The following is a 27,895-nucleotide window of genomic DNA, read 5'->3' on the forward strand; positions in this document are numbered from 1 at the left end:
GTTAAGTTTGTTAAGACTTGTTTTGCGACCTAAGATATGATCTATCCTGGAGAAAGTTCCAGTTTCACCTGAAAAGAAAACATATATTTTGCTACTTTTAGGTAGAAGTATTGTATTGATAAAAGATATAGAGACTGAGAAGTCCTATGGTCTGCCATCTGCACACGAGAGCACCAGAAAAACCAAGGTATGATTCAATGAGAATCTGAAGACCCAAGAATCAGGAGCTCCAGTGTCTGAGGGAAGAAGATGACGTTCCAGCTCAAGAAGAGCCATAATTAACTTTTAACTCATTTTTCTCAATACAGAGGGGGAATGCCCTGAAGACTGAGCCAGTGTGTTACTCCTCTACATGTGGCTGCCTCCCACTCCACCCTGAATAACAATGTCCATAGTGATGGTCTCTCGTGGAGCTTCAGGGCTCTGTATCCATGCCTGGCCTGTGCTGTATTGCTATCAGTGACTCAGATGAAGAACTGAGGATGCGCAGAGGACAGGAAGCTGAAGGATCCAGAAAGAACACAGCATGATGCTTCATGGAACCTAACCACTCTGGGGATGAGTAGTCATCCTAAAATCAAACTCTAACTCTCCTTCCAAAACTGCTGCAAACCCAGGCTGAGGGTGACAGAATTGCTTCTGCAACTGAGGGAAAAGGACCTGGGGGCTGAGTGAGCTGCAGGATGATTTGCCATCAGGCTCCAGGCTAAGGCTGATGTCTTTATAGGAATATATTGACAAAAGAAAGCAGAAGAGGATATGAAAAGGAGGGAGGGAGGCAGCAAGCAAAAAACCTTCTCCAGGGCCTTTAGTATAATTGGATCTTTGGGGTTTTATCCCAGAAGAATACAAAGTTTCTAAACTGAGTACAACTCACTTTCCAAACTATAAATGACTTTTGGGACTAAACTGGTCCCCAAAAGGAAACTGAGACTCAATTTCCTTTCTATAGGCAATGGCCAGTTCTTTGGAGATTGTTCCTGGAGCACCAAGTCAGGAGGAGTGGGGAGGCCTGGACCTTCACCAACTGCAGGGCCTGACACATTCCCATTCTTCCTGCACTGGGTGCCTGAGATCCAGTGTGGCTATTTCTGACAACTGGCCTGTCCCCAACCCTTAGGAGAGTGATCACCATTTCACACCACGTTTCTGATAAAGGTAAGTGAAGGTTTTGATAAAAGGACTCTAAGATTCTCATTAGCACAAGCTCATTTCTAAGAATAGATTGTTTTTAGGATTTTGGGATTGTTTTTTCTCCTTGTACCTTTAAAAAATATTTTATGTATTTTTTTTTTCTTTGCTGGGTCTTTGTCTCTACGTGGGCTTTTCTCTAGTTGCAGCAGGTAGGGGCTACTCTCTAGTCGCAGCACATAGACTTCTCGTGGCTACTCGTGTTGCAGAGCATGGGCTCTAAGGAGAGTGGGCTTAAGTAACTGCAGCATGTAGTAGGCTCAGTAGTTGTGGCTCCCAAGCCCTAGATCACAGGCTCGATAGTTGTGGAGCATGAGATTAGTTGCTTTGTGTCATGTGGGATCTTCCCAGATAAACCTGTGTGTCCTGGATTGGCAGGCAGATTTTTTACCCTTGAGCCACTAGGGAAGCTCTAAGAATAGATTTGATTATTCAGTGGAATAGGTCTCAAAATGGGAGGAAAGAGATGATTTCAGTGGTATGGCAAGTGCTGGAACCAGCACAATCCATCCTGGTGGAACATAATATCCAGAAAGATATCTCACAATTATTCAGGAGCTGTGGACAATTCCTCTAAACTATATGACATTTTTTTGGATGCTTTAAGAGTAACCAGGTTGATTCTATATCATCTTATTGCCGAAACCAACTTATTTCTAAATATTTGGAGGGCATGGGAAAAGAACCAACTTTGTTTGAAGGCTGCAAAAGGTAGAGCCAGATGGAATTTGTAGGGAGGCAGAACTGTCTGTCTATGGGAACTACTTTAAAATGAAATAAACCTCAGCAAGCAGAGAGCCTTCTTCACTCAAGTATTCCAGCTGAGGCCAGAGCACCATAATCAAAGAAGTAGTGGACCTGCATTCTTTGAGAGTGGGATGGGGAGGTTGGTCTATTTAGACCCTTAGGACCCTGCCACACCTGGGTCTACAGTTGTCTGTCAGAATAATGAAAGCCAGAATTGAAGGATGGCCAGTATGGTGTGTTTTAGGAAGCCCTGAATAAGCAGGTAGCTTCCACCCCATAACTGTTTCTATGACTATTTTTGTGCATCTATTTAAAAGACATTTACTCCTTGGAAGAAAAGTTATGACCAACCTAGATAGCATATTAAAAACCAGAGACATTACTTTACCAACAAAGGTCCGTCTAGTCAAAGCTATGGTTTTTCCAGTAGTCGTGTATGGATGTGAGAGTTGGACTATAAAGAAAGCTGAGCACCAAAGAATTGATGCTTTTGAACTGTGATGTTGGAGAAGACTCCTGTAAGTCCCTTGGAGTGCAAGGAGATCAAATCAGTCCATCCTAAAGGAAATCAGTCCTAAATATTCATTGGAAGGACTGATGTTGAAGTTGAAACTTCAATACTTTGGCCACCTGATGCGAAAAACTGACTCATTTTAAAAGACGCTGATGCTGGGAAATATTGAAAGCTGGAGGAGAAGGGGATGACAGAGGATGAGATGGTTGGACATGAATTTGAGTAAACTCTGGGAGTTGGTGACGGACAGGGAGGCCTGGCGTGCTGCAGTCCATGGGGTCACAAAGAGTCAGACCCAACTGAGAGACTGAACTGAACTGAACTAAAGAAAGTATTTTGGAAAATCTTTTCAAACATGAATTACTTCCAAATCAAATTTATTGGGCTTAAGCGATGCCAAAGGGAAACATTCCTCATCTTTATTCTTATGACAGGAAGGAGGAGGTTGGAACCGTGATTCCACTTATGAATAAACCATATGTCTTCCTTCCTCCAGTGGAAGAGGAGCTGTTCAAGGGGATTCATAACATCCAGACCCTGGGTCAGAGAGGGACTCTGACCTCGGAGGTATGGGGCCCCTGACAGAGTTCCTGCAGACCCCACCTATGTGGGAAAGAGTCAGGGGAGACAGGCAGTCAGTCATTTATGTCATTTAAGTCATTCTGACCTTTGCATTTAGGGGCAGAGGGTATAATGTGACTGGTAATAGGGCCTCAGAAAAGCCCAAGGAAGGTGAAGATGGCTTGTCTTCAAAACCTGTCACTGGATATTGCTTATTCCAGGAAAGTCTTTTGATCAAGCAAATGTCCAGGAAGAAATCACGAAAGTCTCTAAAGACTTTGATTTGTTTGTCTGTTGGTGTCTGTTTGTTTTTAAAAAGTCCTAAGGGCAGAATGGAATACCTGGGATACAAAGTTAGGATAGTGTTCTCAACTTTGGCCGAACGTTGAAGCCATCTGGGGAGCTTTAACAAGACCTGATGCCTGGATTCTATCATAGACATTTGGATTTGCCTGGCGCAGGGTGTGACCCAAGAAAAGAGGAGAATTAAGAGAATCATCTTTATCTTTAGATCTCTGATGAGCTATTATGGGGCAGAAAGGGGTGACATGCCAGAGAGCAGAACTAGAATTAGAACTAGGAAGATATTAAGAGATTTGACCCAAGAGACAACATTTTCAGATAATACAAGATTTATAAAGCTAGAATGGGCTTACTAAAAAGGTAATGAGATCTTCATTGGTGGACAGGAATATTGCTTAATGATCCTATTGGATTATTGGATGTAGCTTGGATGTACAAAGAAAAATTCAGTGAGACTAGATGTTTGGAATTTCCTTTTCTAAGGTTGAGGTCTTCAGAGTCAGGGATGAGGCATTAGCCTGACTTCAGTGGCAATGGAATGAGATATCAATCAGGGAAGTGGGGCTCTCCAGAGGCTGAGATTGTGGCTGTTAAATGCAGCCTGGTTTCCCGGAGCATCAGTTCAAACTGGCCAGGATGGCACTGCAGCCATGGGCATGATTAACACCTTAAAATGCAACCATACTCCGCAACACAGCTGCCCAAGTCCAGCCCTCACCCTCCTTACCTTCCCCAGGTGACCTTCCTGTCCAGCCTGCCCTTTCAAAGTGACCCATCAGTACCCTCTCCCTGGAACTGTTGTCTCTTTTAGAGCCAGTGCATCATTCCTGAAAGGCTGTGGGGTTTCAGAGTCATGTGTGAGTGAGTCATGTTGGCTGATGAATGGAGACAGGAAAACAGGATGGGGTGAAGGGATGGATGAGAGGATGGCCTGGGGCCTGGTTGTCTATTACAGGAGGAAAGGGGGAGGTCAAAAGATGTTTCTATGAGGATACTACGAAGCAAAGAAAGCCTGCCAAGAGCTGTGGCTTCAGGGCTGATCATTTCACCATCCCTGGACACCAAGGGAGAAAAGTATGAAATGAACCTGGTCTCACTTTTCTGACGAAGATTTTTTTTTTTTAATTTTTAACTGGAGAATAATTGCTTTACAATGTTGTGTTGGTTTCTGCCATACATGAACATGAATCAGCCATGGTATACATATAGCCCCTCCCTCTAGAAACGCCCTTCCAACTCCCACCTGCCACCCCATCCTACCCCTCTAGGTTGTCACAGAGCACCAGATTGAGCTCCCTGCATCATACAGCAGATTCCCACTGGCTGTCTATTTTACATGTGGTAATGTACATGTGGAAGCAAACTGTGGAAAGCTCTTAAAGAGATGGAAATACAGACCATCTCACCTGTCTCCTGAGAAACCTGTATGTGGGTCAAGAAGCAACAGTTAGAACCCTGTATGGAACAACTGATTGATTCGGGATTGAGAAAGGGGTATGACAAGGCTGTCTGTTGTCACCCTGTTTATTTAACCTATATGCTGAGCATATCATGAGAAATTCCAACCTGGATGAGTTAAAAGCTGGAATCAAGATAGGTGGGAAAAACATCAACAACCTCAGATATGTGGATGATACCACCTTAATGGCAGAAAGCAAAGAGGAACTAAGGAACCTCTTGATGTGAGTGAATGAGGAGAGTGAAAAAGCCAGCTTAACACTAAATATTAAAAAAAAACTAAGATCATGGCATCCGGCCCCATTACTTCATAGCAAATAGAAGGCGAAGAGGTGGAAGTAGTGACAGATTTCCTCTTCTTGGGCTCTAAAATCACTTCAAATGATGACTGCAGCCATGAAGTCAGAAGACGATTGCTTCTTGGCAGGAAAGCTTTGCCAAACCTAGACAGTGTGTTGAAAAGCAGAGACATTACTCTGCCAACAAAGGTCCATATAGTCGAGGCTATGGTCTTCCCAGTGGTCACGTATGGTTGTGAGAGTTGGTAGAGCACCAAAGAATTGATGCCCCTTTTGAACTGTGGTGCTGGAGAAGACTCTTGAGAGTCCCTTGGACAGCAAGGAGATCAAGCCAGTCAATCTTTTAGGGAAATCAACCCTGAATACTCATTGGAAGGACTGATGCTGAAACTGAAGCTCCAGTATTTTGGTCTCCTAATGCGAACAGATGACTCATTGCAAAACTCCCTGATTCTGGGAATGATGGAGGGCAGAAGGAGAAGAAGGTATCAGAGCATGAGATGGCTGGATGGCATCACCAGTGCAATGAACATGAACTTGGGCAAACTTCAGGAGATGGTGAGGGATAGGGAGGCCTAGCATGCTGCAGTCCATGGGGTCGCAAAGAGTTAGACTCGACTGGGCGACTGAACAACAATTTATGTTTCAATGCTACCTCTCTGACCAAGATTTAACAAGAGAAGTCCACCATCTAGGATATTTCAGTAGAAATGAGTATGTCTGATCAGGTGAATTAAATCCCCACTGGGGCATCTCAGATGTCTCTTGCACAGAGGGTGGCTTAAGATGACAAACTAGATTCTTTTCTAGTCCCCAGAATCTTACTGAGAACTGCAGAGAAACCGTCATTGTTAAAGTTGTTTTCCTCTTGCTCAGCAGAGAGGGCATTCCTCACTAGCAAGCCAGCACTTCAGTCAGAGAGTGCTGAGGTTGAGCTTCTGAGTTCCTGCAGGTGATAGAGCAGACGTGCTGTGGACAGGTGCAATCAGACCTCCGCTCTGGTGGAGTTCATTTGCCTAGGCCTGTCAGCCCACCCAAAGCCGGGGAAAGCTCTTTGTGCTCATCCTGCTCATGTACCTGGTGATCCTGCTGGGCAATGGGATCCTCATCCTGGTGACCATCCTTGACTCCTGCCTCCGCACGCCCATGTACTTCTTCCTGGGGAACCTCTCCTTCCTGGACATCTGCTACACAACCTCCTCAGTCCCCCTCATCCTTGACAGCTTCCTGACCCCCAGGAAAACCATCTCCTTCTCAGCCTGTGCCATGCAGATGTTCCTCTCTTCACCACTGTGGGAACAGAGTATGTGCTCCTGAGCATGATGGCACTTCACCGCTATGTAGCCATCTGCAACTCCCTAAGGTACTCTGTCATCGTGAGCAAGGCTGCCTACCTGCCCATGGCTCTTGGCTCCTGAGCAGCTGGTGTCACCAACTCTGTAGTTCAGACAACCCAGGCTGTGAGGCTGCCCTTCCGTGGGGACAACGTCATCAACCACTTCACCTGTGAGATCCTGGCTGTCCTGAAGTGCCATGGGCTGTGCTAACACTCCATCAGTGTGATCAGCATGGGGATAACAACTGTTATTTTCATGGGCATCTCAGTTCTGTTCATCTTTTTTCTGCCATGTGTTCATCACTGCTACTGTCCTGAGGATCCCTTCAGCAGTAGGGAAGAAAAAGGTCTCCACCTGCTCTGCCCACCTCACAGTTGTGGTCATCTTCTATGGGACCATCCTCTTCATGTATGGGAAGCGCAAATCCAAGGACCCCCTGGGGGCAGACAAACAGGACCTTGAAGACAAGCTCACCTCCCTCTTCTATGGGGTGATGACCCCCATGCTCAACCCCATCTACAGCCTGAGGAACAAGGATGTGAAGGCTGCTGTGGTGAGTCAGAAACACCTAACTGAGTGACTGTCATAGATTTTCAGACTCCAGAACACATGGTCTCCAAACTCCCCATTGTCCTGGTAGAGAAGTGAGAACCCAGCAAACAGAAGGGAGTCTCCCAATGTGAACCATGTGAGTAAAACTAAAAAGTAGACTGACCATCATGCCTTTGTTTCATAGGCAACGGAAGCTTCTATCTAAGAACCTAGAAGGAAAGAGCTTCGAATTTCTAGAAGTGCTGGCTAGAAATGGTTGACTTTGTGCATAACCACGGTGACATCACATCATAGCTGCTTTATGCCAATGACCTTGGGTGGCCGGTGGTGTCTCTGGATACCTGTGCCTGCTGCAAACCTGCCATCTGGTGGACATTTCTGCAAGCTCCTGAGGTCAGTACTTGTGAAACCTGAAAAGGTTCCTGAGTCACCTGGGGAGGTTGTGAAAATACCGATCCAGACTCATTGAGTCAGAGGTGAGGCTGGAGATTCTGGATCTCTGCCAAGTTCCTAGGTGACGCTGTACCTCTGAGTAGTAGGCCCTCCAAGACTTGGGACTAGGGACAAGGGACTGAGGAGAGAGGCAAGGAAGCAACTCCTGCAGGTACCAAGTCCTCCAGCATCAGCAACCCAGGCTGCTCTCTCCAATCTGGGGGTAGCAGTTTGCCCTGTGACCTCACTTCCCTTCCAGGTCTAAGAAGAATTGTTGGTTTATCAATAAGTCTGTTCAGATTTTTGCTTGTTAGTACAGTATGGCATCTCCCAAGCTTTTTCCATGCTAGACCAGAAATCAGCCATTCCCATTTCAAATAGCACTAAAGTGCAGTCAAGTGCAGATAGATATAAAAATGTTGTCAAGTACAAAATAAGAGGTATTAACACAGCAGAGGAAGAAACAGATGTCAATTTCTACAGAAAACATAATGATTGTATTTCTAAGTATTAACTAGAAAAATATTATCGGTACTAAGAGTTCAGGAAAGTTAAGGATATAGAAATAACTTCTCAAATGTCAGTTGTATTCCTACATTCCATCAATATAGAGCAAAAATAAAACAGAAATAATATCTTATTTACACTAGTAAAAGTACCAAATATTTGAGAACAAACATAATTCTAGACATGACAGACTGTGTCAGGGGAAAAATGGTGAGTGTTTTGGGAGTATAAAGGAAGGCAGAGTGATGGACCAGGGGCTTGAGAGTATAAATATAAGACAATAACCTTAATCTTTTAAGGTGGAAGCTCTCAAATTGTAACAAATGAAAAAACTTCTTTAATATTCACATTTCCGGTCTCTGAGGCTGTTACTGCTAAGTCGCTTCAGTCGTGTCCGACCCTGTGCGACCCCATAGACGGCAGCCCACCAGGCTCCCCCGTCCCTGGGATTCTCCAGGCAAGAACACCGGAGTGGGTTGCCATTTCCTTCTCCAATGCATGAAAGTGAAAAGTGAAAGTGAAGTCGCTCAGTCCTGGCCGACTCTTCGCGACCCCACGGACTGCAGCCCATCAGGCTCCCCCGCCCATGGGACCTTCCAGGCAACAGGACCGGAATGGGTTGCCATTGCCTTCTCCTGGTCTCTACCCTACAACAATTCAAATTTTACTGTGTCTGTGGTAAGGCCAATAGGAAAACTGGGCTTAGAAACAAAGTTGTTTGGTATTTTAAATTCCCCAGAAGACTCTACTGAGCTTGTAAAGTATAATTGAACAAGGATCTTTTGAAGGTAATGATGTTGGAGTCTTCCTGCCAGATTTGAACTTACTAAAATGTAACAATTACTGAACAACAGACCATTGGCTTTTTTTTTTAAGTGTTGATATTTTTTTGTATGTAAAATCAGTGGTTACGAGATACCAGAAAATTAATTCCAACTACAAGAATTTAATACATATACACATCAGGTCAAAATTAATAGCATGAAGAGGAACCAGTTTTTAATAAACAGTGGGACAACAGTGACGTTCAACTGCATGAAGGTTTGCCTTTGATACATACATCACACCACATGCTGCCAGAAACAGGATGGATTAGAATTAAACGTAAACACCATCATGATTATACAAAGCGAAAAAAGACAACAGAATGACATATTTATTCTAGCTGTGGAAGAGAGCATGATTCATTATTTTGGAAGAGAAAGAGGGTATCAGAATTAAAACAGACATGTTCCAACATACAAAACTCTTGTACAAAACTCTTGAATAATATAGTCTAATCAAGCTTCTCCCAAATGGGCTCTACAAATATTTGATTTGAGCTTCTTTAATGTATAAACTAAATAACTAAATAACTTTTAAGTAAGACCATGGACACACACAAACTTGCATTTTGATTTTTGACACACAAGAAACCACTATCACAATAGTATGTGTGTTGTTGAGTTGATTGCTGTTCATAGACCTCAGAATAAATCTTTTCCTACCATCTCTGCATATTTCTTTTATCTTCTTTGAATGTGTCCTTGATTAGAAAAAGTGTAAATCTGCACTGATCATTTCTCAAATCCAAGCCTACACTCAACTGTTTACGTATAATAGTACTAAGGAATACAAATGTGCACTGTTTCCAGTTAAGCGTTGGGCAAAGCTCAGAATCATCTGCTGGTGCATATTCTCATCATAGTGTCATAGCCAATTGCACAATGACAAAGGAACATGTAAGTGGTCACACAGTAATAACATCACATTATATATAGTATTGGAGTTAACCAGACCTTTGGGAGTGTTACTTCTCTGACTACATTTATGATAAGAAATTTGAGCAATTATCCAAACTTTATTAGTGAATCAATATTTTTTTACTTTTAATGTCAAACTGGCATTTTAAAAATTAGTACAGTTTGTTTTTTAGAGCAAGTTTAGGTTCACAGCAAAACTGGGCAGGAAGTACTGAGAGTTTCCATATGCCAGGTCCCCCTCTGCCCAAATCCTCTCCTACTGTCAACATCCACCAGCAGAATGGTATCTTTGTTACAATCAGTGAATCTATATTGACACATCATCACCCAGAATTCATAGTTTAGAGTTCACTCCTGGTGTGTAGGTTTGGACAAATGTATAATAACATGTATCCAGCATAATAGTTTTAAACAGAACACTTTAACTGACCTGAAAATCCTCTGTGCTCTGCCTCTACACCCCTCCCTCCCCTTTTGCTGCTGCTAAGTCGCTTCAGTTGTCTCCGACTCTGTGCAACCCCGTTGATGGTAGCCCACCAGGCTCCCTCATCCCTGGGAATCTCCAGGCAAGAACACTTGAGTGGGTTGCCATTTCCTTCTCCAATGCATGAAAGTGAAAAGTGAAAGTGAAGTTGCTCAGTCGTGTCCAACTCTTAGCGACGCCATGGACTGCAGCCTACCAGGCTCCTCCATCCATGGGATTTTCCATGCAAGAGTACTGGAGTGGGGTGCCATTGCCTTCTACGGCCTCCCTCTTTAGCCCCTGGCAATCCCTAATCTTTTTATTGTCTCCGTAATTTTGCCTTTTCCAGAATGTTATTGAGTTGGAATCTGAAGGTATGTAACATTTTCAGATTGGCTTCTTTCACTCAGAAAATATGCCTTTTTAAGTTTCATCCTTGTCTTTTTGTGGGGTGTTTTTTTGCTGTTGATATTGGTTTTCTTTTTTTTTTTTAATTTCCAACATCATGATTATTATTCTGTTCTGTTCAGTTGCTAAGTCATGCCTGACTTTTTGCGACCCCATGGACTGCAGCATGCCAAGCTTCACTGTCCTTCACTGTCTCCCGGAGTTTGCTCAGACTCATGTCTCTTGAGTTGGTGATGCTGTCTAATCATCTTATCCTCTGCTGCCACCGTCCCCTTTTAAAAATAGTGGTTAGATGCCACAAAGTAGGTATCAATGCCTTAACTGTCTGTGTGTTGTCAGGCCCAAGGGCCTCTTCCATCCTTGTCAAGGTGGGTGCTAACCTTCTCTCCTTCCATACGACACTCTTTGTGGTTTGACTAGCTCATTTCTTTTTATTGCTCAACAATCTTCCATTGTATGGAGGTATCACAGTTAATTTAACCACTTACCTACTAAAAGACATTGGGTTGCTTCCAAGTTTTAGCAGTTATGAACAAAGCTGCTACAAATATCCACGTGCAGATGTTGGTATCGACATAAGTGTTCCTGAGTCAGTATTGAAATAAAAATCTCTCAATATTTCTTTTTCAAGATACCATGTTAATTTGAATGAAGAGTAGTCAGAGAATGCAAGGTGGGCTAATTCAAAAACCAAGACCCTTTACAAACTACTCATCTGTATGAAGCAGGATTTTCTCTACAACAGGCAACCAAAACAAAGTACAGAAATGGAAGCCAAACTGGTGTGACTACAATTATTATGCTGTGCTGTGCTTAGTCATTCATTCGTGTCCAACTCTTTGGGACGCCATGGACTATAATACAGCCTGCCAGACTCCTCTGTCCACAGGGATTCTCCAGGCAAGAATATTGGAGTGGGTTGCCATGCCCTCCTCCAGGGGATCTTCCCAACCCAGGGATCGAACCCAGGTGTCCCACATCGCAGGCGGATTCTTTACAATTTGAGCCACCAGGAAAGCCAAAGAATACTGGAATGGGTGGCCTATTCCTTCTCCAGGGAATCTTCCTGACCCAGGAATTGAACCAGGGTCTCCTGCATTGCAGGCAGATTCTTTACCAGCTGAGCTACCAGGGAAGCCCACAGTTATCATACATATTCCCAATTTCAAGTTTTTGTGTTCATCAAAATTTCATTTATTATCTGAATTCTCATTTATTGTCTTTGAACCAATTAATTATTATTAATTATATATTTGAACTGAGAAAATAAATGTAGCTTTTTTTATTCTATTTTATATGGTAGGACTCTGTAAGATTTTGTTGGGAAAAGGGTTCCATTGCTAAAAAATAAAAATAATTTTTTTACGTTTGAAAATGGCTGAAGTAAGAAGGCAAGGAAAGTAGAGAATGGGGACAATTTCATACTCACAGGCTCATATGTTTAGAGGGCTTACTGGACGCTGGCAAGATAGTGTACCAGCATCACAGACTGAGGTCACAATGTTAAGTTTTATAATGTGTTCTTATTGAATGACTTGGTGTCAGGGCTTCTCTCTGTCCTGTGAGATCTCAATATAGGGGCAATGGGACTGTCAAATACCGATTTTGCTCCAAGGCATGGGATCCTTTGTTCTCCAAGGTTATAGTCACAGGCAGTAAACTGAACAGAGAACATGATAGCACTCAGAAAATGTTTGCTCTGGCTGGGCAGTTGCTTCTAAGTGACAGTTTGTAGCAGGGCTGCACAAATCTTTGATCAACAGCTACTTGTCTCTGCAAGTCCCCTTCCTTCCGAACGACTGAAACTTAATCTCAGTCAATTCAGTAGGATCTCAGCTGAGTCAAGGCCTCTCCGCAACCCCCTCCATAGTTTTGAGAGGAAAAATATAGAGTCAAACCCACCAGCTGGGGCTGGGGAAGAAGGCAGGACATCTGGTCCTCAGTTGTCATAATCAATCCCCATTGATACCTGCATTCCCATCTGGCATCCAGTTGTGTAGACCATGCAGATACCAGTTACAGCCTCCTTGTTCTGATCTGGAGGCCTCTTTGGGCTCTCAGCTCTCTCAGCTCCTGTGTTAGTCACTCAGTCGTGTCCAACTCTTTGCAACCCTATGGACTGTAGCCCGCCAGGCTCCTCTGTCCATGGAATTCTCCAGGCAAGAATACTGGTTGCCGTTCTCTTCTCCAGGGGATCTTCCTGACCCAGGTATCGAACGTGAGTCTCCTGCATTGTTGGGCAGATTTTTTACCATCTGAGCCAGAGACAGAAAACACTTAGCTCCTCTTCTGTGTCATTCTCGATGGGGAGCAAGGAACAGGACACATTTGCAACCAGAGGGCAGGGGAACTTTATGAGGTATGTCACTTCTCTGAGCTCCATGGGAGACAAGGCTCAGATCCCCTCTTATCTCAAGCGCCTCTGGGGTTCTGTGTCCCAGCCCACTGCAGCCTCCCTTTTCCAGGGGCTTGCTTCCTTCCCCATCCCAGTGAGTCAAGTTGCTGGGGACTGATGGGAGTGGAGGGACTGACTCTGATTGGTAAGAAAATGTGTTTAAACTAAATAAACCGAGAAAAATCATTTCTATTAAAAATTAACTTCAGGAATGTATTAATAGTATGCATAAACTCCCAAAACCAATGTATGGGGTCCTAGTTAATTAAAATCAGCAAAAGCTGCCATGTTCTTAATCAAAATATTTATCTTCCTCTAGATACCAAAGAGAAATCTGGAGTTACATAAAGGAATGAAGAGCATTAGAAATGCTTGACATATGGGTAAATATAAAACACAGTTTCTCATTTTATAATCTCTTAAATAATTGACTATTTAAAGCAAAATAATAACAGTGCATGGAAGCAAAATGTATGATAACGTTAGCACAAAAGATGGGAGGAGAAAACGGAAGTATACTGGTGTCACGTCTTACATTTGACATGAAGTGATTATTATTTGAAGGTGAACTGTAATAAGTTAAACTGTATACTAAACTCTAGTGCACCTACTGAAAAATAAAACAAAGAAGTAGAGCTGATAAGCCAACAGAAGAGATATAATGAAATAATAAAAACAACACTCCAAACACTTTTATTGTTCTGAGAGAAGGTAGGAAAAGTAGGAAAAAGGAAAAAAGAACAACTGGAGTAAATAGAAAACAAATTGCAAGACAGATTTAAACTCAACCATATATCAATAATTACATTAAATCCAAACACTCGCATTAAAAGGCAAATATTATTATATTAAATTTTTTTTAAAAAGCAACCAACTATATGATTTCTCCAGGAAGCTTACTGGAAATACTTTATAAAGAAATGAAAGTAAAATGATGGGGAAATCATAATACACAAAAATGGATCAAAAGATTAGATGGGTTTTATTTATCTGAAATATAGAAACATGTTTTGAGCTCAGGAAAAAATCATTGATGAGTAACATTTTTTAAAAGCGGCACTTTAAAGATGATCTCTGAGCATTAACCTTTGTTTAAAATGAAAAGTAATTACACCAGCACTGTACAATAGATCTATATGAACCCCAAAGTGAACCATATACATAATTTTAAGTTTTCTAACAGTCACATTAAAAAAAGTAAAAAGAATAATGGTGGCTATATGTCATTATACATTTGTCAAAACCCACAGAATGTGTAAAGCCAAGAATGAACTCTAAGGTAAACTGGGGACTTCAGGTGATAATGATGTGGCAGTGCAGCTTCATCAATTGTAACAAATGCACCACTGAGGTGTGGGATGTTGATAGTGGAGGGGTCTGTGAGTATATTGTATGTTGAAGCAGGGGGTATATGAGAAATCTCTGTAATGTGCTTGGTTTTTCTGTGAGCCTAAAACCACTCTGAAAAATAAAGTCATTTTAAAACAAAAACAAGTTTTAAAAAAAAGGTGAAATTAGTTTTAATAACATTTTCAGTTCAGTCGCTCAGTCATGTCTGACTCTTTGCGACCCCATGGACTGCAGCACGCCAGGCTTCCCTGTCCATCACCAACTCCCAGAGCTTGCTCAAACTCATGTCCATTGAGTCGGTGATGCCATCCAACCATCTCATCTCCTGTCATCCCCTTCTCCTCCTGCTTTCAATCTTTTCCAGCATCAGGGTCTTTTCAGATGAGTCAGTTCTTCGCATCAGGTGGCCAAAGTGTTGGAGTTTCAGCATCAGCATCAGTCCTTCCAGTGAATATTCAGGACTGATTACCTTTAGGATTGACTGGTTTGATCTTCTTGCAGTCCAAGGGACTCTCAAGAGTGTTCAACACCACAGCTCAAAAGCATCAATTCTTCGGTGCTCAGCTTTCTTTACGGTCCAACTCTCATATCCATATGTGGCTACTGGAAAAACCATAGCTTTGAGTAGATGGACCTTTGTCGGTAAAGGAATGTCTTTGCTTTTTAATATGCTAGGTTTGTCATAGCTTTTCTTTCAAGGAGCAAGCATCTTTTAATTTCATTGCTACAGTCACCATCTGCAGTGATTTTGGAACCCAAGAAAATAGTCTGTCACTGTTTCCGTTGTTTCCCCATCTATTTGCCATGAAGTGATGGGACCAGATGCCATGATCTTAGTTTTCTGAATGTTGAGTTTTAAGTCAGCTTTTTCACTCTCCTTTTTCACTTTCATCAAGAGGCTCTTTAGTTCCTCTTCACTTTCTGCCATAAGGGTGGTGTCATCTGCTTATCTGAGATTATTGATATTTCTCCCGGCAGTCTTGATTCCAGCTTGTGCTTTGTACAGTCTGTCATTTCGCATGATATGCTCTGCATATAAGTTAAATAAGCAAGGTTCTTGTTTTCATACTAAGTCTTCCAAATCCGGTTCCAGCATATTTCAGTTTGGAATTGCTATGTTTCAAGTACTCAACAGCCACATGTGGCTAGTGGCTACCATATCAGCACAAATCTAGGTTTTTTTACTCTTCTCTCCTAGGGAGGAGTGGGATGTAAGGTGAGATGAAACTGATAAAGGTGATTGGGTCTAAATGCTGAGAGCCTCTGATATCATGTTGAATAATTGTACATCATTCCATCTTGTAAGTAAAGAGGTGGTCTCTCAGAGAAGCAAGAGGGTTATTGCCAGAGCAAACGTTTTAGAAAGATTATTATAACTTACTCACATTTTCCTAAAGGAGAGAATAGACAGAGACTTAAAAGACATACAAATTAACTTCTATACATGGACTTTGGTTGGAACTTGAAAACTGTAAAAGGAAATTATGAGACAATAAGGAAAATGTAAACACTGGGTATTTAATGATATTCCATATTAAAAAATGTAACAGTGGTTATGTTTGCTTTTTGTTTTTTTAAGGAAGAGGAAAGGGGAAAATGTATTACATAATTGACAAAAGGAAAGGAGAGGGAGAGAAGGAGGGACACAGGAACGGGGTGGGGGTTGGAGAACGCTTTGATAATAAGCAGACCCACCTCTAAATTGTCTCTTAAAGTCTAAACCCAGCCTGGCCTTCAAGGCTCTCCATATTTAGATACACAAGCATTCTCCTCTCCACATTCTCCTGATGGCAACATCAGGTGTCCTTAGAACATCAAAGACACAGTGAGGCTACACGTGCCGAAGAGGTTTGGTGGCGAATTCTTGCCTCGGGCTCTTGTCAGGAGATTGTCAGAGGCAGAGCCCCTCCGATTTCAGGGGAGGTGGAGTTGTCCCGGATGACACGCCCTCTTGGGGTGTGAGGCAGCGTCCGGCAGAAAGGATATTAAGATCATCGAAGTACGTGAAAGGGACAAGTCCCTTTGGTTCAGCCTTGGCCTGTGACCCAGTTCTCAGGAGAACTTGCGGCGTGACCTTGGGCTAATGGTCTCTCCGCTGTGCCTCAGTGACCGGATCTGCAAACCTCGGGAGATCGAGTCATCCTTAGGACCCTCCCAACCCTGACATCCTCTGACTCGCCTCTTGGAGAACGCCGGCTGCCCGATTCAGCAGCAGAAGCGGACAGACAACTAGCTGGGTCTTAACAAAGAGCGGGGTCTCGGGCAGGTTCCCGCCCCCAGCAGGTTTTGGAAAATCCTTGCGGCCGAGGGGCGGGGTTTCGCGCCGCAGCCAATCACCAAGGGTCCGGGCCACCGGGGCGGGGCCTCCGCGAGTTGCCGCGGCGGGCAGGCTGGGTCCGAGCATCAAGCTGCCCTGGAGCCCCAGGCCTGGACATGGCGACCGTCCGGGCCTCCCCGCGAGGCGCGCTGCTGCTTCTCCTGACGGTGGCTGGGGTCGCGGAGGTAGCAGGGGGCCTGGCCCCGGGCAGTGCGGGTGAGTAACTTCTGGAGCAGCGGTTCGAGGAGGTCCAGAGCGGTCGCCTCAGCCCTCCAAGATGGCGCGGGGCAGGGGGCGGGGGTGCCGGCGACCCCCAGACCCGGTCCAAGTCTGATGACCCAGGGTCGGGAGGTCCCAGCAGGCGGCAGGAGGGACTGAGGCGGGACGAGGAGGACCCCTCTCCACCCTCCCTCTTTCCGCCCAGATCCCCTGAACTGGGAGCCGTGACCTGGGTTCGAGGCCTTTCCCTGTCACCCACCGAGCAGGAGCCCTCAGTTCAGCCCGTATCCTCTCATCCGGCTCGGGTCTCTGTCCGAAGAGCGCGAAATGCCTTCGCCCAGGACCGTCGCGAGTGTGGGACGGGATTTTGGAGTGGCCTCCGCCTTATCTCCACCCTGGCCAGTTACTGTTGCTTGTTACTTGACCCTCGGTTCAGAAAGGCCGACCTCGGGCAGCGAGCACTTCTGTGCTCTACAGCCTGACTGACTTCTGAAGTCTCAGGCAGAGACTGGGTCCAAGTCTCCTAAAGCCGATTCTGCTGCTCTTCTCTGTGGGTATGCAGTGTGTCCAAGACAACGCTGGGCTCTGGCAGGAGAGATTAGAAATCAGGGAACTCTCTCTTTGGGGGCTGACTTGAGGAGAGTTTTGTTCTTGCTCTGGAGGAATTAGACCACGAGTGGATAGGAAGCTGTTCAGTGCTTACTGAGTGTCTCCCACGTGCTGGGTTTTAGTAGTTGTTGCCAACTCCTGCCCTCCACCAGCTTTAGCTAGGGGGTGGGGTGCCACAAGACAGGAGCGGCTCCAATTCCAGGCTAAAGTATCCACATGAAGCGATGAGGGCTGTGAGTGCACACAGGGAGAGAGATGATGATGATGTCCACTCAGGTTGGGAAGATAATTGAATGATGCCCCAGCTTCACTAGATATTAAAAGATGGCTGGAATTTATACATGCGAAAATGGAGAAGTGCATTGCTCACAGGGAGACACACCTGGAAAGAGCAAAATCAGCCTCAACAGGTTTCAAGGTAGCTTACAAGAGTTAAAGGATTTTGTTTAAGCCAAGAGTATTTCAAGAAGGGAGAGAATTGTCAGGAGCCTGGGGTTATATAGTTAATTATAATTGAGTTCTTACAAGGCTGTCAATTAGACAAATCAAAGGAGAAAGAAAGAATGTTGTATATTTGGGGCTAAATCAGCTTACTTTCCTGGGTCCTATTTTTTCTCTTTAAGTTAAAGAAATTGAATTAAAGCACTTTCAAAGTTTTGATTCATTAGAAAACTAGTTGCCTATTATCCCGTAGCTGGTCAGTTCTGTGAGAAATAGTAGAGTAGATATAGTTAAGAATATTTGAACAAATTTAGTTAGCTTTATTCTTTGTGCTTTAATATCCACATTTATTGTATATAAAGATTCAAGATTATCATAGATTTTTATCGCAATAATTGAGATAATACACACACTTCCCTGGTGGCTCAGACAGTAAAGCGTCTCTCTACAATGTGGGAGACCTGGGTTCGATCCCTGGGTTGGTAAGATCCCCTGGAGAAGGAAATGGCAATCCACTCCAGGGCTATTGCCTGGAAAATCCCATGGACAGAGGAGCCTGGTAGGCTACAGCCCATGGGGTAGCAAAGAGTCGGACACGACTGAGTCACTTCACTTCACTTCACATGCATATTAGCTATTAAGTAAGTTTAGGAAACACTGTACACTGTACCCCTCTCTTATAAATTCACAAACAGGTTAGGTTCACAATAGTTTGCAAAGATTCCTGTGGTTAAGAAACTTGTTCCTGGGAGAATGGAGAAATGGGGAAATGACTGCTGATGGGTATGAGGTTTCTTTTCAGGGTGATGAAGATGTTTGAAATTGAAAAATAGTGAGCACAATTCTGTGAATATACTAAAAACAACTGGTACACTTTAAAAGTATGAATTTTATAATGTGTTACTGTTAAAAGATAGATGGGGTCATATTAAAATTGCAAGTTTATTTGAGCAAAAATTGATTTGAATTTGGACAGTGTCAAATGGGAAGTAACAGGAGCTCAGGAAGGACTTTTGTAGAAAAGGTGGAGACGAAGCAAGGAAATATTTGATTGGCTATAGTTTGAGCAGGTGTCTTATTTGGGAAAGCCCAGGTGACTTTTCCTGATTGATTGTCCTTAGGATTTTGATCTCTTAACCTTGGGGCATTATAGGCTTAAGTTTTGGTTTACTTAGGTAGGCTACTAAGGAACTGACGCCAACTCAGTCTAGTGGTCTCCTTGTTTTATTAATTTAACATGACTTTTATCTCAGTAAAATTGTTATGCAAAGAAAGAAAGAAACCTTTTTGCTTAAAGAACTGTTTTTTTCTTCATAGCACCTCAATCCCAATTTAGGAAATTCTGGGCTAGCAGATTTCTAAAGGCCCTACCAGTTCAAAACATCCATGACAACACAGAATTTGCATTGTTTGCTAAAAAAGGAAAACCCCCAAGTTTGATGTAAAAGTGAGAATTGTCTCTTGTACTAAATTCTTAGGCATATATTGCCTGCTTCCTTACATAAAGGACATTGAGTAATATAATGAACAAAGGATTCCACTGTGGATTTGTATAAAGTGTGGAAAATGTTCCTCAATCCTAGACAAAAATTAAGAAAACAATATTAAATTGTGTTTCAATAAAGGCCTGACTTGTATTCCTGCTCAGTCTTCGTTCTCATCTCCTTACCCAATCCAAGGTTGAGTAATCCTGTCTCCTCTGGTATAAAGCATTTTACAAGTCTTATTTGTTCTGACTTGGAGATTTCATTCCTGTTGGAGGAGAGGGAAGGAATGATTTGACTTGTTAGTTATTATCTCTTGTGAAGTTTGGCCACACCCTGTACATTGGAGTAACGCCACACTTCCACAGTGTACTTTCTGGTCTCCTTGACCCCCAGCTCTCCTCCTCAGCACCTCTAGTGTTTCCTTTGAAGGATAGGCTGGAACCCTGTGCTACAGTCTGAGAATCTGTGTGTCATGTCACCTGATACTAGCTCTGTTTCTATCTAAGATATTTTCTAATTGTACTAAAGAGAGAAAGAGGTAACATTAAGGTCTAGGTTTCAATAAGTTGATATTTAAGAAATTATGTAATAGCCTAGGATCCTGAAAAAGAATGTAATGAATTTTAAGTTAGAAAAAGTGACCGCCTATCTGGAGGAATGTAATAAGAAACAGATTCTCTTTCCTTTCAAATAGAACTATCTTGGCCCACACTGTAAAAGGAGTGAGAAACCAGATATAACAGTTTATTCTGGTATGCTACTAAAGGTTCCTGTCTTATAGTCCTAGATTTAAACAGTCTTTCATTAATCATACCTTTCATCCTTTGCCACTTTTTGAAGAAAGTAGAATGATGTCAAACAGGTGGTTTTTATATATTATAAATGTGTGTTTTTTTTAAGAGCAAAAGAGATACTGCAAAAAATTTGCACGCTTACTATATATGAGGCACTGTTTTAGGTTCAGGGTTACTGCTTTCAAAGGGCTTCGATTTCTATTAGAGGGGAAATAGACTGTTGTTCAGTAACTAAGTCATGTCCAACTCTTTGCGCCCCCATGGACTGGAGCTTCCCTGTCTTTCACTATCTCCTGGAGATTGCTCAGATTCATGTTGATTGAGTCGGTGATAGACAATAAACAAATAAATAAAATGATTTCTAGTAGTGATAAATATGCTGTGAAGGAAACTAGAGGGTAGCATAAAGAATTGTGTGAGTAGTGAGAAGTGGTTCTTTCTATAATGATGTCAAGAAAAGCTTCTTTGAGAGGGTAAAGTTCTGAACTGAAATGTGAAGACCAAAGGTGCTGTCCTTAGGAAAGATCAGGGTGGGGACCAGAAAGTGCATAGGCCCTGAAGCAAGAAGAAACTGAAGGTCAGTATGGTTGCAACATAGTGAGCAGGTGAATTAGCCAGGGCTGGTGGGCTGCCGTCTATGGGGTCGCACAGAGTCGAACACGACTGAAGCGACTTAGCAGCAGCAGCAGGAGAGTCAGAAAACAATAGAATGGGAAAGACTAGAGATCTCTTCAAGAAAATTAGAGATACCAAGGGAACGTTTCATGCAAAGATGGGCACAATAAAGGACAGAAATGGTATGGACCTAACAGAAGCAGAAGATATTAAGAAGGGGTAGCAAGAATACACAGAACTATACAGAAAGATCTTCATGACCCAGATAACCACGATGGTGTGATAACTAGACTAGAGCCACATCCTGAGATGTGAAGTCAAGGGGGCCTTAGGAAGTATCACTTCAAAAAAAACTAGTGACACAATTCCAGTTGAGCTATTTCAAATCCTTAACGATGATGCTGTCAAAGTGCTACAATATGCCAGCAAATTTGGGAAACTCAGCAGTGGCCACAGGACTGGAAAAGGTCAGTTTTCATTCCAATCCCAAAGAAAGGCAATGCCAAAGAATGTTCACACTACCATACAATTGAACTCATCTCACATGCTCGCAATGTAATGTTCAAAATTCTCCAAGCCAGCCTTCAATAGTGCAAGAACCATGAACTTCCAGATGTTCAAGCTGGTTTTAGAAAAGGCAAATGAACCAGAGATCAAATTGCCAACATCCATTGGATCATTGAAAAAGTGAGAGAGTCCCAAAAAAACATCTACTTCTACTTTATTGACTATGCCAAAGCCTTTGATTGTGTGGATCACAACAAACTGTGGAAAATTCTGAAAGAGATGGGAATACCAGACCAACTGACCTGTCTCCTGAGAAATCTGTATGCAGGTCAAGAAGCAACAGTTAGAACTGTACACAAAACAACAGACTGGTTCCAAATCAGGAAAGGAGTACGTCAAGGCTGTATACTGTCACCCTGCTTATTTAGCTTATAGGCAGAGTACATCATGTGAAATACCAAGGCTGGATGAAGTACAAGCTGAAATCAAGATTGCTGGGAAAAATATCAATAACCTTAGATACGCAGACAACACCACCCTTATGGCAGAAAGTGAATAAGAACAAAAGAGCCTCTTGTTGAAAGCGAAAGAGAGTGAAATAGTTGGCTTAAAACTCAACATTCAGAAAACTAAGATCATGGCATCTGATCCCATCAATTCATGGTATATAGATGGGGAAACAATGGAAACAGTGACAGACTTTAGAGGGTTCCAAAATCACTGCAGATGGTGACTGCAGCCATGAAATTAAAAGATGGCTGCTCCTTGGAAGAAAAGCTATGACCAACCTAGACAGCACATTAAAAAGCAGAGATGTTACTTTGCTGACAAAGGTCCGTCTAGTCAAAGCTATGGTTTTTTCCTTGGTCATGTATGGATTTGAGAGTTGGACTATAAAGAATGCTGAGCGCTGAAGAATTGATGCTTTTGAACTGTGGTGTTGGTGAACACTCTTGAGAGTCCATGGACAGCAAGGAGATCCAACCAGTCAATCCTAAAGGAAATCAGTCCTGAATGTTCATTGGAAGGACTGATGTTGAAGCTGAAACTCCAGTACTTTGGCCACTTGATGCAAAAACCTGACTCATTGGAAAAGACACTGGTGCTGGAAAAGATTGAAGGCAGGAGGGGAAGGGGACGACAGAAGATGAGATGGTTAGATGGCCTCACCAACTTGATGGACATAAGTCTGAGCAAGCTCCGGGAGTTGGTGATGGACAGGGAGGCCTGGCGTGCTGCAGTCCATGGGTTTGCAAAGAGTCTGACACAACTGAGCAGCAACTGAACTGAACTGAACTCAGGAGAGTCAGACACAGCTGAAGCGATTTAGCACACACGCATGCAGATAGTACTGAGCTGTGCAAAAGGCCACTTAAGGATTGTGGTTATTATTGTATGTGCAAATAGAAACCAGTGGACCTTTAAGAGATGTATGCTTTCATTTCTGTTTTAGATCACACTGACTGCTGAATTTTAAAAAGTTATTGTAAGAGGGTAGGAATCAAAGCAGAGCTATTAGGCCACTGTAGTAGTCAAGGTAGGAGATAATTCTTAGAGTGATGATGGGGATTAAAGAGGACAAATTCAGAATATATCACTAATGGATTGGGTGTGGAAAGTGAGGGAAGCAAGAATCAAAGATTATTTCTAGATTTTCACCTTGAGCAACTTTGTGGAAAATGTTGCTATTTACTGAGGTCAAGATGATGGGGAGAAGTAATTTGGAGGTTTGGCAGGTGAGTCAGGAAGAGAATCAAAATTTCTATTTTCATATATGTTTAAGGTGGATATTAGGACTAACTCCCCTTGGTCCATTGCTTACTAAATTAAATGTCACACCTGTAAGTATTCCATTCAGCAAATATTCATTGAGGGGTTAATAGTGCCAGACACTGTGACAAGCATTAGGTACATAATTTGGTAAACAAAAACAGACATGGTCTCTGCTTTCATGGGGTTTATGGTTTAGTGAGAATATCAGACATTCAGTTCAGTTCAGTCGCTCAGTTGTGTCCGACTCTTTGCGACCTCAAGAATTGCAGCACACCAGGCCTCCCTGTCCATCACCAACTCCCGGAGTTCACTTAGACTCACGTCCATCGAGTCAGTGATGCCATCCAGCCATCTCATCCTCTGTTGTCCCCTTCTCCTCCTGCCGGCAATCCCTCCCAGCATCAGAGTCTTTTCCAGTGAGTCAACTCTTCGCATGAGGTGGCCAAAGTACTGGAGTTTCAGCTTAATAGCATCATTCCTTCCAAAGAAATCCCAGGGCTGACCTCCTTCAGAATGGACTGGTTGGATCTCCTTGCAGTCCAAGCGACTCTCAGGAGTCTTCTCCAACACCACAGTTCAAAAGCATCAATTCTTTGCCACTCAGCTTTCTTCACAGTCCAACTCTCACATCCATACATGACCACAGGAAAAACCATAGCCTTGACTAAACGGACCTTTGTTGGCAAAGTAATGTCTCTACTTTTTAATATGCTATCTAGGTTGGTCATAACTTTCCTTCCAAGGAGTAAGCATCTTTTAATTTCATGGCTGCAGTCACCATCTGTAGTGATTTTGGAGCCCCAAAAGATGAAGTCTGACACTGTTTCCACTGTTTCCCCATCTATTTCCCATCAAGTGATGGGACCAGATGCCATGATCTTCGTTTTCTGAATGTTGAGCTTTAAGCCAACTTTTTCACTCTCCTCTTTCACTTTCATCAAGAGGCTTTTTAGTTCCTCTTCACTTTCTGCCATAAGGGTGGTGTCATCTGCATATCTGAGGTTATCGATATTTCTCCCGGCAGTCTTGATTCCAGCTTGTGCTTCTTCCAGCCCAGCGTTTCTCATGATGTACTCTGCATATAAGTTAAATATCACCAAAAAGGTGTGTAATATTTGCATTACTCGTATTGTGTAGTTATATTTGTAGATATCCATTTATATTCTAAATCTGAATATATTTGAGGAAAAATCTTACAATTTAGTCAAATATGTAGTACATAATGTAGAACACATAACTTACATGACGAAGACTTCAAGAAAAGTGTAATAAGTATTAAGAGAAACATTTTCACCATGGAATATATCATTGGGAGCCAGACACAAATACTTTTGAGATCCCTTGTTTTATAGATGGGAATAGATAGCATAGAATGGAGAAGGGAATTATCCGAGAATACTGGCTATTAGCGTCTGTGGGGTGGGGGCGGATCTGAGGAGTCATTTGCTTAGTTGTTTCATAATGATGTATAATAATGTGTTTAGGGTCTTTTGACCCCCAAAAGAATAGAAAACCAAGGTGGCTTAGGAGTAGGGAGCTAGCTAGATAGCATCTAACAGGGAACATGGAAATCCAAGGATAGGAAATTGAGCACAACCTCAGGGACTGCTGTGGGAACTGGAAAGCTGCCAGGAACCAAGACTACATTTTTTATTAATTTTTTTTTACTTACTTTACAATATTGTATTGATTTTGCCATACATGAACGTGAATCCACCACGGGTGTACACGTTCCCCGTCCTGAACCCCCCTCCCACCTCTCTCCCCATCCCATCCCTCTGGGTCATCCCAGTGCACCAGCTCCAAGCATCCTGTATCATGCATTGAACCTGGACTGGCGATTCATTTCACATATGATATTATACATGTTTCATTGCCATTCTCCCAAATCATCCCACCGTCGCCCTCTCCCACAGAGTCCAAAAGACTGTTCTATACATCTGTGTCTCTTTTTCTGTCTCTCATACAGGGTTATAGTACCATCTTTCTAAATTCCATATATATGCGTTAGGATACTGTATTGGTGTTTTTCTTTCTGGCTTACTTCACTCTGTATAATCGGCTCCAGTTTCATCCACCTCATTAGAACTGATTCAAATGTATTCTTTTTAATAGCTGAGTAATACTCCATTGTGTATATGTACTACAGCTTTCTTATCCATTCATCTGCTGATGGACATCTAGGTTGCTTCCATGTCCTGGCTATTCTAAACAGTGCTGCGATGAACACTGGGGTACACGTGTCCCTTTCAATTCTGGTTTCCTTGGTGTGTATGCCCAGCAGTGGGATTGCTGGGTCGTATGGCAGTTCTATTTCCAGTTTTTTAAGGAATCTCCACACTGTTCTCCATAGTGGCTGTACTAATTTGCATTCCCACCAACAATGTAAGAGGGTTCCCTTTTCTCCACACCCTCTCCAGCATTTATTGCTTGTAGACTTTTGGATCGCAGCCATTCTGACTGGCCAAGACTACTTTTAGAGACAGTCTCCCTCTGTCTCTCATAGCTTGTCTCTCTACATCTCTTGCCTTCCCCATTCTCCACCACTAGCTTCCTTTTCTTACTCATGGTTTCTCTATACCATAAAACTTCCTCAGCTGCAGCTCATCTTGACCTGATATCTGTAGAGCCCACCATCCTCTGGGTACATACCTCTGTGCCTGTGCATATGATTGGGTCCAGCCTATCTTTTGACCTGGGTCAATAACTCTTATGACGTTTGCTAAATTATGGCTTGGTCCATAATGGGACCCTTACCACATGGGAAATGTGGTATGACAGTGATACAGTGAGAGAAATAAACTTTTTGTACATTTTTTTCTGATTAAAAATACTTTGCATAAGTAGGAAATTATTACTTATTAACCAGTGAATAAGAAAAATTTTTGAGCTGAGCACTGTGCTAAATTGTGTACAAGAAGTTCCCGTTCAATCTGGAGATACCATTAGTACACACATGAAATTATTAGAGTTAAGTGATAAAGTTTTCAGTTCTAACTGGAATAGTAGGACATTAACCAAAAGAACAACATGGCCTGGAGTTGTTAGAGAAGAAAGGCTTACTTAGAGTTGAGATGGGGCTTAATTTTAAGCCTTGAAAGATGTTTGGGATTTATGTCAGCTGGAAAGAGGGCACTAAGCATTACAGGCAGAAGGCTGTGATCAAGGTATTATTGTATAAATAGAGGCTTTCCTTGTTAAAAAAAATAGTAGAAGATCAGGGAGGGGACGGTAAGAAGAAGACTTAAGAAAATTTAGAACTGAAATAGCAGGAAGCCATTGTGGACCCTTGATTAAAAGAGTGACATCATGAAAAGTAATTTAAAAAATTAATCTGGCAGTCATATTGATAACAGAAGAGAATGAACCTAATTGGCAGTTGTAGCATTACAGTTTGAGGCAAGCAGTGGAGGATATCTGTAACTTGTAAATGAGTCAAGAAAAAGGTACAGTGTTGAATCCAGGTAGTAGGTATATAAATAATCATTTTACTCTTTGGCTCTTTCTTGGCTGATGATATATTTTATGTATATACACAGGCACACATCCACCTTCCAAGGGATAAATGTGACAGTTGTAAGAATGCAGTTATAAGTTAAAGTTGCAGTTGTCATTTAAATGTTTTTAAGGGATGGTCAATTTCCAGACTGTTTGGGAAATAAAAATTTGAAAATAAGATTTTTAAAATTAACGTACCTTTTTTATTTGGAATGGTCTTTTTGCAGTATCAGCTCAGATTTAGTTTATTCCCTGTCAGTAGTGCAGCATATATGTATTCTGTTTTAGTAATTCTCTAAAAATACATTAATTAGAAAGAATCTTTATTTTCTTTAGAAAAGAAAACAATACTGGCTTTTCATTAACCAAATTGAGGTTTTGGGAGTCTTCTATAGCAAACTCTCTTTTAACTTCAAATATCCTATAATTCTATGAATATTTTAGTTTTAGATTAGAGTGTGTAATTGTTTTTTTAAATGCTAGTTGGTCTCAGAAGTTGCATTTTTCCCTTGTGGCTGGAGCATGTGCTTCCTGCTTGCTTGCCTGTCTTTAGTAGGCACGTGGCCCAAACCAGCAGCCAACCCTTGATGTTTCTAATTACTGGGTAATTCTGCTCAAATATTTCTAGGTTGCACTAATACTCTCTTAAATCCAATATATGTGGCTTTTAGTAATCAGTTTTGGGTTTTTATTAATTTTATATTTTCAGAGTTTAGAAATAAGAATGCAAAATATTACCCTCATGCTTATGTCTTTAATAAGGATGATAATCTGTGCTATTTATTTTCATCCTGTCAATAGCAAGTGTTATTTTGAACTAATTTACCTTTATCTGTTCAATTCCATTTTATGAAGATAACCAGAGTTTTAAACTATTCTTAAAGAACCAGAAATTAGGTTAGAATCAAATTATAAAAATGAAGCATTTCTAGAATTCACTGTCTTCTTTTGTATAAAACATTAGGCCTTGGAGAGTTTTTTGTACTCTAATAGTTGAATGACCCAATTAATCCATTTTAAAAGCTCTGAAAAGACAAAGACCTTTAATTGCCACATTAATTGCATTTGAATCCTTTGCCCTCATTCTTAATAAAGGCATATGACTTAATGTCTATTTGTAGACATAAAGTATGCAGTGTTTAAGAGTCTAGTAAGTTTTTGTTGTTTCAAAGAAAGAAAAATGTGTACAAATATAATGATGACTAATGTTAAAAATAAAATGTGGAGAACATGATTTAGTATAGGTCCCCTAGCCTGTTCTAGGAGGGTGGCAGTTCCTCTCAAGAGAGGAAATATATTATTACAGAGGAATGCTTGGTTAGGAGGAGGAAGGGCATTACTACTAGAAGACTTCAGGCTGCTCTCTAATCCCATTT

At 42.1% G+C, this 27,895-nt stretch overlaps 1 protein-coding gene, 1 non-coding gene and 1 pseudogene across 2 annotated transcripts in view; 2 read left to right on the forward strand and 1 right to left on the reverse strand.

The window, feature by feature from the left end:
- The first annotated feature begins 2,845 nt into the window (after positions 1–2,845).
- On the forward strand, positions 2,846–16,343 carry LOC128052064 (olfactory receptor 13C7-like; annotated as a pseudogene).
- On the reverse strand, positions 10,791–10,916 carry LOC128052909 (U6atac minor spliceosomal RNA). Its single transcript, XR_008199868.1, has one exon. It is a non-coding gene; the product is annotated as a U6atac minor spliceosomal RNA (small nuclear RNA).
- Positions 16,344–16,692: 349 nt separating the features above from the next.
- The window catches only part of RECK (reversion inducing cysteine rich protein with kazal motifs), an 82,237-nt gene continuing 71,034 nt past the window's right edge, over positions 16,693–27,895 (forward strand). The window contains exon 1 of the mRNA XM_052645044.1: positions 16,693–16,792. Within this exon, the coding sequence (XP_052501004.1) occupies positions 16,693–16,792 (100 nt within the window). The remainder of the gene's footprint in view (positions 16,793–27,895) is intronic.

Source organism: Budorcas taxicolor, chromosome 8 (assembly GCF_023091745.1).
Source record: "Budorcas taxicolor isolate Tak-1 chromosome 8, Takin1.1, whole genome shotgun sequence".
NCBI lineage: Eukaryota > Metazoa > Chordata > Mammalia > Artiodactyla > Bovidae > Budorcas > Budorcas taxicolor.